Source organism: Carassius carassius, chromosome 4 (genome assembly GCF_963082965.1).
Source record: "Carassius carassius chromosome 4, fCarCar2.1, whole genome shotgun sequence".
NCBI lineage: Eukaryota > Metazoa > Chordata > Actinopteri > Cypriniformes > Cyprinidae > Carassius > Carassius carassius.
The window spans coordinates 23,041,265-23,054,410 of record NC_081758.1 but is presented as its reverse complement, the minus strand read 5'-3'; the positions used below and the strand labels follow the sequence as shown (position 1 = coordinate 23,054,410).

The following is a 13,146-nucleotide window of genomic DNA, read 5'->3' as shown; positions in this document are numbered from 1 at the left end:
ACCAGATGTCACCTATTAGCCCCGCCCGGCCCATTTAAAGCACTCGCTCGCACTGGTCCGAGTGGATAAGCACTATTCAGTGCTTATAATGGCGGAGATACTGCTGACAAGAAAACAAAGCAATATGCACAATTTGCAGTGCTCAGGTAAAATTATATAGTAATACTAAAAAAACCTGCGGAAGCATTTGATATCACGCGTATATAAGGCACCTTAATTTCCGCAATGAATGGTGGATGGTGCAACGCACTGTTGTTTACACAAGCAAGGACGACACTCGTGGTGTTTTCAGCCTCTGTCGTCTCACTATGATGATATGAATGGGTCTAGTCGATTAAATAGTACAGCTCCTACAAGTCGACACTTAAAACAATAGTCGATTATATTACAGAAAAAAAATTGCCATAATTTTTTTTTTTTGCCAGTAAATTACCATTGTTACATTTTAAAACATTTTAAATCAGTTCCAATAAAATATTTGAAAAATATTTCATTTATTTTTTAAAGTGTACCTGGGCAAAATCTGGATTTTTACCTCAGACCTCGCATGAGTTTTCTTCATGTCAGTCCAGTCTACTGGAGCAATGCGTAATTATATCCAATACAGGCATGAACGCGTTAGCTTAGAGACTATCGAAAGCCAGCTAATTTCAATCACGTCATTTACTGCGATCCCGTCCGTGCCGTCTATTCCTCTAATGAAGACCCACTTCGGTGGTGCAGTATGTCCAGGTGCTTTCTGAAATTCTGTTGGCTTGCTTTTCGTTATCTCTGTGTGCCTGCGTCTTCAGTTCCTGCAGAGCATGATTTTTTTAAAGTGCAGGAATTGTTAATCACCTCAGGTCCTGTCTGTCTTTTTGTTTGTTTTGTTTTTGGATGATAGCCAACACGATGAAGTATGTTTTTAAAAGCCGTTTTAATGCTATTCCTTGATGAAATTTCATTGAACATGCATAGTCCTTTCAGTTTTGTGGTTCAATCCGATCGAGTGTTTACATGCACTCTCAGCGTATTAGAAGAGGAATAAAACCACCCCCTTATATCTGATCGATATTTAATTCTGATCAAGTTCAGTTAGATCGATTAAGGTGTTTACATGAAAGTCTTTCAGTCTGATTGCACCATCAATCCAATTACAAACGGATTATTTGGTTGCGTAAACATAGCCACAGAGCTCTAGTTCACTGACAATCTGTACAAAATTCCTTTTAAAATCACTTGAAAATTGCATTAGATTTTTTGCACAACCCTAGCCGACTCTGAATGCGTCTCTTACAGACTGGCAAAAATGTCCATATTTGTGATGTATCTGAATGCTAAACTATTATGTTTATTTAATAAATACTATATATATATATATATATATATATATATATATAATGCTATAGCAACTGGGACTTCTAAAGACAGCTGCAATGACACTATTATCGATTAGCAATTGGCTCTTTTACTCAGAAGCGGGGCTTCGTTTAACAGAGCACCCATATTGAGCCTTGCATTTTTCTCCATTCAAAACTATACTAGTGACATGTCTTGTATATTCTATTGTCTTTAACATCACTAGAGTGACGTCTACCATTTTAAAGATTAAGTTGATGTTTTGATTAAAAAAAAAAATGAAAAGGTAAAAAAAAATAAACGCATACAGGGATAAATATTTTATAAAAAAAATCAATAAAATGCATCTGAAGTCTTTAAGTAACAAAAGCAATTGTTTGGGGGGATTTCTCTTTAACACTGTTTTTCTCCACCTCTTCAAGGTCCCGATTAGTTGGTCTCCATATGAATACTTTTTCAATTCAGGGCGACTAAACAAGCATGAGTTTGTTACGCAACAAGGGCAGCATTGTGGGTCCTCCTTTGTGTCAGGGCTGAGGGCCGCTCCGTGACTCGGCATGCTGTTAATGAGAAAAGACTTGCCAGCCCAGTCATACGTTGCCAGGATTCCTTCACCCTGGAACTGATGGGAGAAGTGTTGTGGAGGCATGGCGTCCTTCTTCGCTGCATGTTGTTTCAGAGGTCGTCGCCACTGTGTAGGCAGTCAGTACTCACATTCATTGAGTTCTGATAAAGCACAGAAGCTTAAGCCAGGTGGCTAGATCTGAAAATGTTGGGCTTTATTTTATAAAGTGCCTTTAAAAGTAGCTTTTCAAAGCACTGATATATATCAATATATGTACAATATAATCAATAAAATAAAAAAACAATACAAAATCAACAAGCATTTGCAAGTAAAAAAAAAAAAAAGGTCTTAAGTAGAACTTTAAAAACATCATAATTCTGAACTTCCCTAAGTTCAAGAGGCAGAGAATTCCAAAGGACAGGAGCATAGAAAGAGAAAGCCTCATCACCCATAGATCTTAGACATGTTTGAGGAACAACCAGTTGGAGCTTTGTAAAAATCGACGTGTTTCAGAAAGGAGGGGCATCAAGGAGAAACAGTAATGTACAGTATGTGGAAAAGGTTTTTTTTTTTTTTTTTTTTTTTTACCTTAAACCACATAAATGCATTGCATTACTCCATATACACAAAATAATGTTTTTTAGCAATGTCATATGGCCCTTTTAATCATTCCATTTATTGTGTTTTTTCCCTTTTATCTTAATTCCTGGTGTATGGCTTCAGAGGAGTTACAATTTTAGCACACAAGTTGTGTGAATTACTTTTATGGAAGTTTTAAGATGCTTTTTTTCTTAATTTTTGGAGTTTGACACTGTTATCTTTTGTGTTCCACAAAATAAAACCGGTCACATGCGTGTGGAACAATACTGAGAAAATGTCAGAATTTCATTTTTAGGTGAACAAACCTTGTTAGGTTGTCTTTCTCCTAAGGCTAACTTTGTACACAGGCGACTGCCAACAGTGAGCCAATCCCTAACTTGGCTTAAGACGGCCTCTTTTCCATCATACTTTCCTCCTGAAAATGCATTTCATGTATTGAGCCATGCTGGAAGGACATTTTGAACTGTCTGTCTCGTTAAAAATGAACAAGAGTAACAGAGGGTCACACAGAAGATCCCTGAACTCATCTCGGGTTGATATAAAGTTCAGCCTCTTCTGTCCTTTAAATTCTGTCAACTCATTCAGCCAGGAGCACTTCCAGTTTTAGATGAGAGAAAAAGAAAACTAAAGCAGGATAGGAACTCCATTACAAAAGGTGACTTCCATGTTCTTCAAAAATGAGACGTGGGCAGTAGTAATGGGTTTTAAATTGTTCATTTCCGACTCTCATTTATGGTGCACAGTGCTACCCACAACTCGTTCTGTTGAAATGGCAATGCAGTTGCTGCCAGTGACATCAGCCATTTTGCTTTTCATCACCATCTCTCCAAATCCCCACCCTTTAAAGACTTTTCAATAAACCCAAACATAAAACATGTTCATATTTTTGTTTTATATATTTATAAAAAAAGAAATAAAATTGAGAGTAATAAAGCAATTAAGTGTTATTTTTGTTTACCTTACTTTTTTATTACACATTTTAATTTAATGTATTGTAGAACCCTCCTGAAATTTCTCTTTCAATTAACTTTGTTGGGGAAACTTAAAATGTGTTTTTATTTGTGTGTACAACTGTCTTTTGTCAAGTGGATGTTTTCAGTGACGCAGTTCTCAGTGTCAATTGCTTGATGTTTATCACTGGGCAAATGTATGGCGTCTGAACTAACCATCTGTATTTGTGTGTTTGTGTGTCCAGGAGGTTTCTCCATGGTGTTTCTGGCCCGCACACACAGTGGAGTAAGATGTGCCCTGAAAAGAATGTATGTGAACAATGTCCACGATTTGAACATCTTTAAGCGGGAGATCACAATCATGGTGAGTCAAGCTGGGGTGTGTTGTTAGGGTGAGTACACCAGTACATCACGTTTCCAAAAGCTTTTTTTTATGTCCCCCTAGAAAGAGTTGTCGGGCCATAAGAACATTGTGCGGTATCTGGACTCAAGCACCAATGCAGTCGGAGACAGTGTATGGGAGGTTCTGATTCTGATGGAGTATTGCAAGGGTAAAACAGCTTCGAGTTAAACTATGTTCTAAACATTTTGAGCCCTAAACATTATCTCTGTTTTTTAACATTTTTAATCTGATTTCCACACAACTTTGTAGAGACAGCTGTTTTAAAGGACTGTTAACAGAACAAAACATCCTGAATTTACAGTATTTCTGATTAAGAGCCAGTACTTGGTTTGAAGATTTGGTTTTTGAGGCGTTGAAATTTATCTGGTTTCTGCAGCCAACTGAAACTGTTGCTATCGTTCTAAAAACTAAAACGATCAAATTTTGTTTTTGTTATTTTTATGTAAGCTTTATTGCTGATTTAAAATATGAATACATTTGTGAAGCTTATTTAAAATATTAATAAATACTGTACTAGTATATAAATAAACCTAAAATAACATTGAACAGTTCAACTGGATTATTTTAAGACCTTGGTTTGCCCGCCAATCTCCTGATATACCTAATCTGATCCTGCTTTGTTTGTTGACTGAATGAATGTGTTTCCATCTAGCTGGTCAGGTGGTGAAGCAGATGAATCAGCGGCTGCATATAGGATTCACAGAAGCGGAGGTGCTCAACATATTCTGTGACGCATGTGAAGCTGTTGCCAGACTCCACCAGTGTAAAACTCCAATCATTCACAGAGACCTAAAGGTACAGTAAAGAAAATGCTTTATATTTATAAGCAATATCATGTAAATGCAGTTATTTTAAATGGTTCACTGAAGGTGTGAAGTTGTAGGAAGAAGTACAGACACGTCTGTGTGATTTTATACATTTTGGAGAGCAAGTATAAGGCACTCTGGCTAATCGCTCGTTTTCTTTTGTCTGACTGAATTAGCCTAGCTAAAAGGGTAAATTGAGGACACTCCTTGTCAGTTTAGGGAACCATGTGCTGAGCATTCCAGTTCAACACACTAATACTAGACATGATCTCTCAAACCAATTACTCTGTTCACAAACATTATTAATGGCAAGCATTAGCGCAACACAGGCAAAGACAGGCATGCAATGCAGTGTCTGTGAAAAACAGCAGTGCTTGAAAGAACCAAAGTCGCCCATTTGGCAGAAAAGTGTGGGAACAGGCCAGTGGTGCCATTCAAACAAACACTTTTTCCCACCAGTCAAAACCAGTCACAGTCTAATATAATTGGCAAATTATTGAACACTGAAGTGGAAGAAATTTGTTTACTCATTTGTCATAGTGGGATTTCCTCATGTTGTTGATTTTCTTATGACATAAGGTGATGAGGACCAGTGGTTGTCAAGAACAAAATAAATGATGTTAATGTACTGTAATAGTCAGTTCAGGTCTGCTGAAGACATACGATTTGTGTGGACAATTTTGTTTGTTTTTGTCAATATAATATTATTTTGCAGTAAAACTATGTTGACAAGTATAATGTGCAGGATCTCATTATTGTCGTCTTCACTTCAAGAAGCATGCATGTTCTGTAAATACTTGCTCAAGATATTCCAAATTGACTAGTTGTAACTGGTTTACTTCCTCTTTTTGTGTATTTGTGCATTAACCCATTTAATCCCATGGGTGACATTTGTGACATTTTAGTACTAAACGTACTAAAAGGAATTGACGTTTTTTACACATTGGCAATAAAGAATGCATACTGTCTTTAATGTAAAATATCAAGTTTGTGCCCTTTAAAAATGTCTGTGTATAATATAATAATTATAAGTTTATATAAAGTACTTCATTAAATTTCCTTCTTCCTCTCCTGCCTCTGTCACTTGACCTATTAAAAATTATAGTGCTTCTACTTGTTAACAAAGATCACCAACAAGTGTGTGTGTGTGTGTGTGTGTGTGTGTGTGTGCTGACAGGTAGAAAACATTCTCCTAAATGACCAGGGAAACTACGTCTTGTGTGACTTTGGAAGTGCCACACATAAAGTTCTGCTTCCACATAAAGATGGAATAGCAGCGGTGGAGGACGAGATCAAGAAGTAAGAATTTCTACAGAACAGTGTGGAGTTCTGTAATACAGTGGGGAATTTAAAAAAAACTTTGTGCGTGTTACCGGAAAATGTCAAGCACTGTTACTACTTACTATTACATCTCTCTGGATTACTTAATACATTTAATATACTTTCAAAAGTAATTAATTCCTGTGGCAAAGTTTAATTTCCGGCAGCCATTATTCTTCAGTGTCACATGATCCTTAAGAAATCATTCTAATATGGTGATTTGTTGCTCAGGAAACATTTCTTATCAATGTTGAAATAGTACTGCTTAATATTTTCATGAAAACTGTGATAATTTCTAGATTCTTTAATATATACAATGTTTAAAAGAACATTATTTAGATAAAAAAACAAAACAATTTTGTAACATTGGAAATGTCTTTACTGTTACTTTTAATCAATTTAATGTGTCCTGGTCCAGATTTGATTGTGTGTGTGTGTGTGTGTGTGTGTGTGTGTGTGTGTGTGTGTGTGTGTGTGCGCGCGCGTGTCTGTTTGTGTGTGCGTGTGTGTGTGTGTGTGTGTGTGTGTGTTTTGATAGAATGCAATGTATTGTAGTTCTAGAGAGTGTCTCACTTTTTTTACAGAAAATGGGTGTTTTTTTTACACAAAATTACAGAAAATGGGTGTTGCCCCAGAGCAGTGGGTGGATTTTCAGTTTTGCGAAGCTCATTGTTGCATCAGATTTACAATTTGTGCATGTAATTTTGAAGAATTTACTAAATGTTTTAAGATCGTCTAGATGTTGTAATTTCTTATTACTAGTTCTGGTGTCAGAAAGTTAAGTCTTTTAAACCTTGGATTATTTTCATTCTTCTCTGCTAGGTACACAACTCTGTCATACCGTGCCCCAGAGATGATCAACTTGTACCAAGGGAAAGCCATCACCACAAAGGCTGACATCTGGGTATGCACTGAATACAAACACACGCGCAGTCGCACACACAGACACACAGACGCACATTCTCCCCTGTCTCTCTTTTCCTCATCTCCACCCACTCATTATCTTCTATGTCCCTCTTTCTCTCTCTCTCATCATTCTCCAGAACATTACACAAGCTGGAGAGCTGGTTTGGTCAGACTGACACAGCAGACACCGATGCCAAACCGGTTTGCTGCATAAATAAGGGCTCTTAGGAGTGTGCTTTACAGCCATCCTTGAAATCCTGGCTTTGTTTCAAAGTTGGTCCCTTTGTTGATGTTTTGCTTTGTCATGAAAAATCGAGGCATGCATCAGGGTGCGGTGGTGTAGAATCGATTTAGATTTTTGTTTTTTAAGTTATACTTTAACAAGATGCAATCAGTCACATTTCAGACATGTTTACTAGAGCTGGGGAGCAGTGTTATGAGCATGTGGACCTGATGGAAAGTATTAAAGAAAAGGACTTCCTGATTTCTGTCAGTGATGTAAAGACAGAAATGAGGGCCTCGTGAAGGCAAACTTCCTCTTTAACTTTAACAAGCTTTGAAAGGTATCTTGGCCTCATTTCACAGCTCCTTCTTCCAAACTAATAAAGGCAGAAAAGAAACGGTCCACCCACAGTTCCATGATAGTCCTTCAATGGAAAGGTCTCATTGTGATAAATTTCACCAGTACAAATGGTTGAAGTTCTTGGTCAACATGTCAGAACTTGCTTGGGTAGGACGATGAAATGTATGGCAGTACTTCCTGCCCATTTGCTGCATCTGAAAATAGAAGGAATTCTCAGAATTCATCTTATACAACATAGAGCAGTTGTCAGCCTTTATAAGTGTTGTCACGGTCGGTGCAGTATTTGCTTATTAGAGCAATGAAACCTGATGTGTTGAATGTTTTTGTGTGGAATTACAGTTTCTTGTTTTCTCTCTCTTTCCCAGGCACTTGGATGCTTGTTGTACAAGCTGTGTTTCTTCACACTTCCATTTGGGGAGAGTCAAGTTGCCATATGTGACGGAACCTTTGCTGTTCCGGACGGTTCGAAATTCTCCTCCAAGTTGCACAGTTTAATCAGTAAGCAGCTTTTAAATATTTCCAAGAGGTTTGGAATTATTTTGTGGAAGATTGTGTAATATGAGTGTGTAGACGGGCTGTGGTGGAGTTTTGATGTTAAGTTTGACAATAGCTCCACCCTGTGGTTGTATAGAGGTACTGCACAAATGTCATGTATTTAAAGTGATTTGTTCAATGGTTTTCAATTGATAGGAATGACTTTTTTTATTATTATTTGCATTTTTTTGGTGAGCTTCTCCTAAAAGCAAACTCAGGTTGAACATAAGCACCCTTAAGTCATCTGAGAACGGTTTCTTTTTCTTTGTCCCAGGATACATGTTGGAGCCTGATCAAGAAAAGAGGCCTGACATCTATCAAGTTTCTTACTTTGCCTTTCGGTTAACTGGAAAGGAGTGTCCAGTGCCAAATCTCTTTGTAAGTTACTCATGCAATTTAATTGAATTTAAACTTTCATATGATTTAAGAATTATGAACAATTAACGAGTGTTTGATTTTTGCCACGCAGAGCTCTCCCCTTCCCACCTCACTGCCAGAGCCCCTTACTGCTAGTGATATTGCTGCTAAAAAGAGCCTGACAAAAGCCAGGTAACATTTTAGAGCTTTGTGTGTGACTTTCATGCTGTTTGAATCCAACTAACCATTTAAGTAGCCTGTTTTCACCTTATTTCTTTTATCATTAGAATAACAGATTCAGTTGGACCAACCGAAACATCAATCGCACCCAGACAAAGACCCAAAGCTGCAAATAGTAATGTTTTACCTTTGCCCAGCTCTGTAACTCCTGTGAAAATGACTGTATCCTCAGGTACAGTTAGCAACGGTCAGAAAGGTGAGCAATATGATCCACATTTTGGATGTTTTTTTTTTCATTTAGAGACAGTAGCTTTGACTGTATATGTGTGCTTATCTTAGCTTCTGGAAACGTGCAGCAGTCAGCTGCACAGATGCCAAGCAGCAGTCAACAGAACAGAGTGTTACAGCAGCTGCAGCCTGGAGACCTTCGACTGCAACAGCTACATCATCAACAACAACAACAGCAGCAGCACAATATACACCATCAACAGCAAGTCACTGCACAGCAGCTACAGTACATGCAACAGGTAATAAGAGGCTCAGGAAGTCAAGACCAGTGTGAAGCAGCTTCCGGGTCTTTTGGACCTTAAATTTAATTAAAAAAAAAAAATGCAGGTCTTTTAAAAATTACTGTATTTAGGCACAAGTGCATTTTCAAGGATTTATATATGCAGCAAATATATATAGTGTATTTGTATATCTTCAGCAAGTGATAAACATTAATCTTATCATATAAATTGTTATATTTTTATTGTTTTGTTTTTAAGGAAAGACTTACTAATTTGAGAATATTAATTTGTCGGTATTACATTTAGAAATGAATATATGTCATTGTCAACTATAATGTAAATTTGTAAATCCGCAATTATCCATGGTATAAACTATCCTGTTACTACTCGGCAGAAACTGGCATAATTAACTGTGTTACTAAAACATTAAGAAGCATAAATGTAACCCCCACGTTCATCACAACAGTTTGTCCACTGACATCTCTCTCTCGTTTCATAGTATCATCAGGCCATGCAGCAGAGCCTTCAGATGCAGCAACAGCATATGCTTCAGCAGCAGATGATGATGCAGCAGCAGCCCATATATCAATCTCAGCAGCAACAGCAGGCCCACTACACTGCCTTGGTGAGACACCTCATACACCTGGGACATTAATGGCAGGGCCATTTGTTTACTATTTAAAGAGGAGTTTTTCAAGATTTTAAATAGATGTAGTTCCAATGTAGGAGAGATTTATAAATGAATGCTGTGAAGGAATGTGAAATGCATTCAGGAGGATGGTGCTGCTTTAAATGTGTATGTCAGTAGGTTATGTTGTATATTGTATTTAATAAATAATTTTAAAGTCTGAAATGAGATGTCTTTGCCTTAAATATTCATTTAGCCCTCCTAACTAAGGCAGTCTTCTGTGCCAACTGTTTTTCCATCCAAGTGAATGTCGCCCAGTCGTATCCGTTAATTCCTTTGAATTATATTTACGTTAAAACAGGAAATGTTGCTAACTGACTTTTGCTAAATACATAATGTTAAGGCGTAGCAATTTTTAGCTCATTTTCCACCGAATGATTACCATCTGTTTAATTTCAGATGCAATCTGCTCCATGCAAAACCATCAGGGGATTGAATGGGGTGGTGAAATCGACCGATTTTCTGTGTTAAATCATAGCATATGAAGCAATTACACTGTAGGGAAATTCGAAGGCCTCTGTGGCGCTCTTTCTGTCTGTGTGTCTCTTTCATTTTGTCTAGAAAAAATCACTCTTTTCTCTGTGTTTAGCAAAAGTTAAGTAAGGGATGATGCACAGCCATCTATTTAGTGATTATCACAAAATACCCAGGATGACCAGGTCTTGTGTTTTGCTGAAGGGTTTTAATAATATGCAGTATTGGATATTATATCCTGCTTATTACACAGCTGCTCGCCAAATAATAAATAGTAATGGACATAGAAGTGAAATTGTTTTGAGTTAGTGGCAGTTTATTGTAAATCCATTGAGTCATATAACACATCAAGCATTTAGCCTAGCAAAACAATGGATGCTACTGTATGATACAAGAGACATGAAAGTAGCACCATTATCTTGTCAAAGAGTGCTGATCTGAAGATTGGGGAGCATTCGCACACCACAGCAGGCACTGTTTAAACCTGCTTCGAGAAATAGGGTCACAGTTTACTAAATGGAGTTTATTTGTTGTCTCCTTACAGATGCATCAGTACCAGCAGGCCTTTGTTCAGCAGCAGCAGCAGCAGCAATGTGCTCCAGTCCAACAGGTGACCTATATCTCCCCTCTGGACTTCCAGACCCCACTGGGCTCCTATAACCCTGCCGGACCTTCTCCAGTAGAGATCCCCTTTGCTAACATCAGGCAAGCGTCTTGGACATTATTACTGATGTACATCTCTATAGTCAATTTGTCACACTGAGTGAAAATGTACTGCTGTCATTAAATTTCACAGTACAACGTACACTACTATTGAAATATTTGGGGTTGTTAAAAAAATTTGTTGAATTTTTTTTAATGGTTCATTTAATGGGTTATTCTCACCCACGATGCATTAGTTTGAACAATAAAGTAATTATATTTGCTTTGCAATGATTTGTATCGTGAAAAGCACTATAGAAATAAACTTGAATTGAAAACTTGGATTGAATATTGTGAAATATTATTATAATAATAAATATTATTTTATTATTTACTTTAGCCATTACCTCAGTCTTTAGCGTCATATGATCCTTCACAAATGTTATCATCATCATCATCAATGTTGGAAACAGTTGTGGTTAATGTTTTTGTAGAAACCATTGATTCTGAAAAAGAACAGCATTTATTTGAAACAGAATTCGTAGTATCGTTTGTCATTTTTGATAAATTTAATGTGTTCTAGCGGAATAAAAGTTCTTATTTCTATAAATTTTTGAGTAGTTTGAATAGCACTGTTACACACACACAGAAACGTTGTCAACAAAAGTGAAAACCGCTGTGTATATATTGACTCATTAACGTGTAGCTCTTAAAGTGTCTGACATTTTTCTTTTTTCTGTTGTTGTAGAAACCCAGTGTCCACCGTGGGTGTTATGAGCCCTCCTCCCCAGACTGTCAATAACCCTCTTGATATGTCTGGTTGGAACCCATTTGGAGAAGACAATTTCTCCAAGCTCACAGAAGAGGAGCTTCTCGATCGAGAGTTCGACCTCCTAAGAGCAAGCAAGTGTCTCTGTTTTTGAGTCCGTTTTAGAATTGCATCCACACGTCCATCCTCTTCTAGTATTCTATTCTACACCCTCTCCAGCAGAGGGCATACACATCTTGCTTTATTCCTGCACTAACGTTTTAGTTCCCCTGTTCCCCACAGAAAAGCCAGTAGAGCGATCTCTCGGCATGGAGGCCAGCAGCATAGACAGACAGCAGCCGGTGTTGCAGCCCTCACTTCCTGAGGATCCATTTGGCTCTGTGCCGTTCCTGGCCAACGCAGGCAAGTTCTAGCAGCCGGCTCTCAAAGGACCCTCGCAAAAGTTCCCTGTTTACCATCCTCCTCTCTCCTCATATCTGTGCTCCCCTATTCCTGCTCTTCCCGAACCCTTTCCGTCTCTCTGCTCATTGGATGTGGCCCCTCTACACCACATATCAGTCACATCTGGAGTCAGGAGACAAACAAAATCAGTGTTACCGTTTATTCCTTTAACCACTTTAAATGCATTTTTTAGACGCTTACAATCTTGACATTGTTTAAACAAACCCTGTATTAGTCTTAACGAACTTTTTTGTTTTTATTTCTCACTGTTCATTAGGTATAGACGAAGATTATGATTCGATGAAATGTGATTAAATACTATATCTCTGGTATGTACAAATAATTAAATATTATATATAGCCAGCCCCCCACTCCCCCAAACAGCCTGGAAATAAGAAACCGTAAAATGCAAGCATAGAAATAGGGAGAATTTGCAGATTTATAAATTAATACATATGTATCATTTGGAACTATAAGCGATAAGAAATATAAACTTGCATATGTTGTTTTTAGTGTTATTCTAGGGATTTCTACTTATCAAACCACAGCATTATATCAACTCCATGCTTGTTGCTGGTGTCTTTATTTTTTTCCTTACTGTTATTATTTGTTGCTTCAACTATTGTTTGTCTTTGCACTGGCTATATTATTATTGTAAATGATGCTATGTTCTTTTCACATTTTTGCATTTTTAAACAACATTTTAATCAGATAGTTTGAGGTAACTCTTATATAGTGGTGCCGTTTCAATGCATTATGTAAAAGTGAATTTTACTCTACTTTAGATTTTTTTTCCTCGGGACTAACATTTTTAACGTTATATTAAGCAGAACAGAAAACCTGTTTTTCCTTTAGTTAGGAAAAGAAAAGTTTAAGGGAATTTTCATTCTTTTTTCTATTATTTTGGCATAAAAAATTTTCGTCAAAGGCATCAGGTTGGCATGATAGAATAGATTTTCAGATTCTTGAACAACCTATTCTTTTCTTTAGATCAGTTATTAGTCATGTTTTGTGCTTGATAGCAAATTGTTTGACAGAAAAAGTGAGTGCCAGAAGATCTCAGGTACAATTTCCATAGACC

General features: G+C 37.3%; 1 protein-coding gene across 1 annotated transcript in view; it reads left to right on the top strand.

Annotated features, from left to right (window-relative positions):
* LOC132139521 (BMP-2-inducible protein kinase-like) overlaps positions 1–13,146 on the top strand; it is a 47,252-nt gene that overhangs the window by 28,039 nt on the left and 6,067 nt on the right. Inside the window, exons 2-15 of the mRNA XM_059547928.1 lie at positions 3,699–3,817; positions 3,899–4,004; positions 4,509–4,651; positions 5,840–5,961; positions 6,805–6,886; positions 7,837–7,969; positions 8,280–8,383; positions 8,475–8,554; positions 8,650–8,798; positions 8,882–9,069; positions 9,551–9,676; positions 10,758–10,918; positions 11,604–11,758; positions 11,907–12,026. Of these exons, the coding sequence (XP_059403911.1) occupies positions 3,699–3,817; positions 3,899–4,004; positions 4,509–4,651; positions 5,840–5,961; positions 6,805–6,886; positions 7,837–7,969; positions 8,280–8,383; positions 8,475–8,554; positions 8,650–8,798; positions 8,882–9,069; positions 9,551–9,676; positions 10,758–10,918; positions 11,604–11,758; positions 11,907–12,026 (1,788 nt within the window). The remainder of the gene's footprint in view (positions 1–3,698; positions 3,818–3,898; positions 4,005–4,508; positions 4,652–5,839; positions 5,962–6,804; positions 6,887–7,836; positions 7,970–8,279; positions 8,384–8,474; positions 8,555–8,649; positions 8,799–8,881; positions 9,070–9,550; positions 9,677–10,757; positions 10,919–11,603; positions 11,759–11,906; positions 12,027–13,146) is intronic.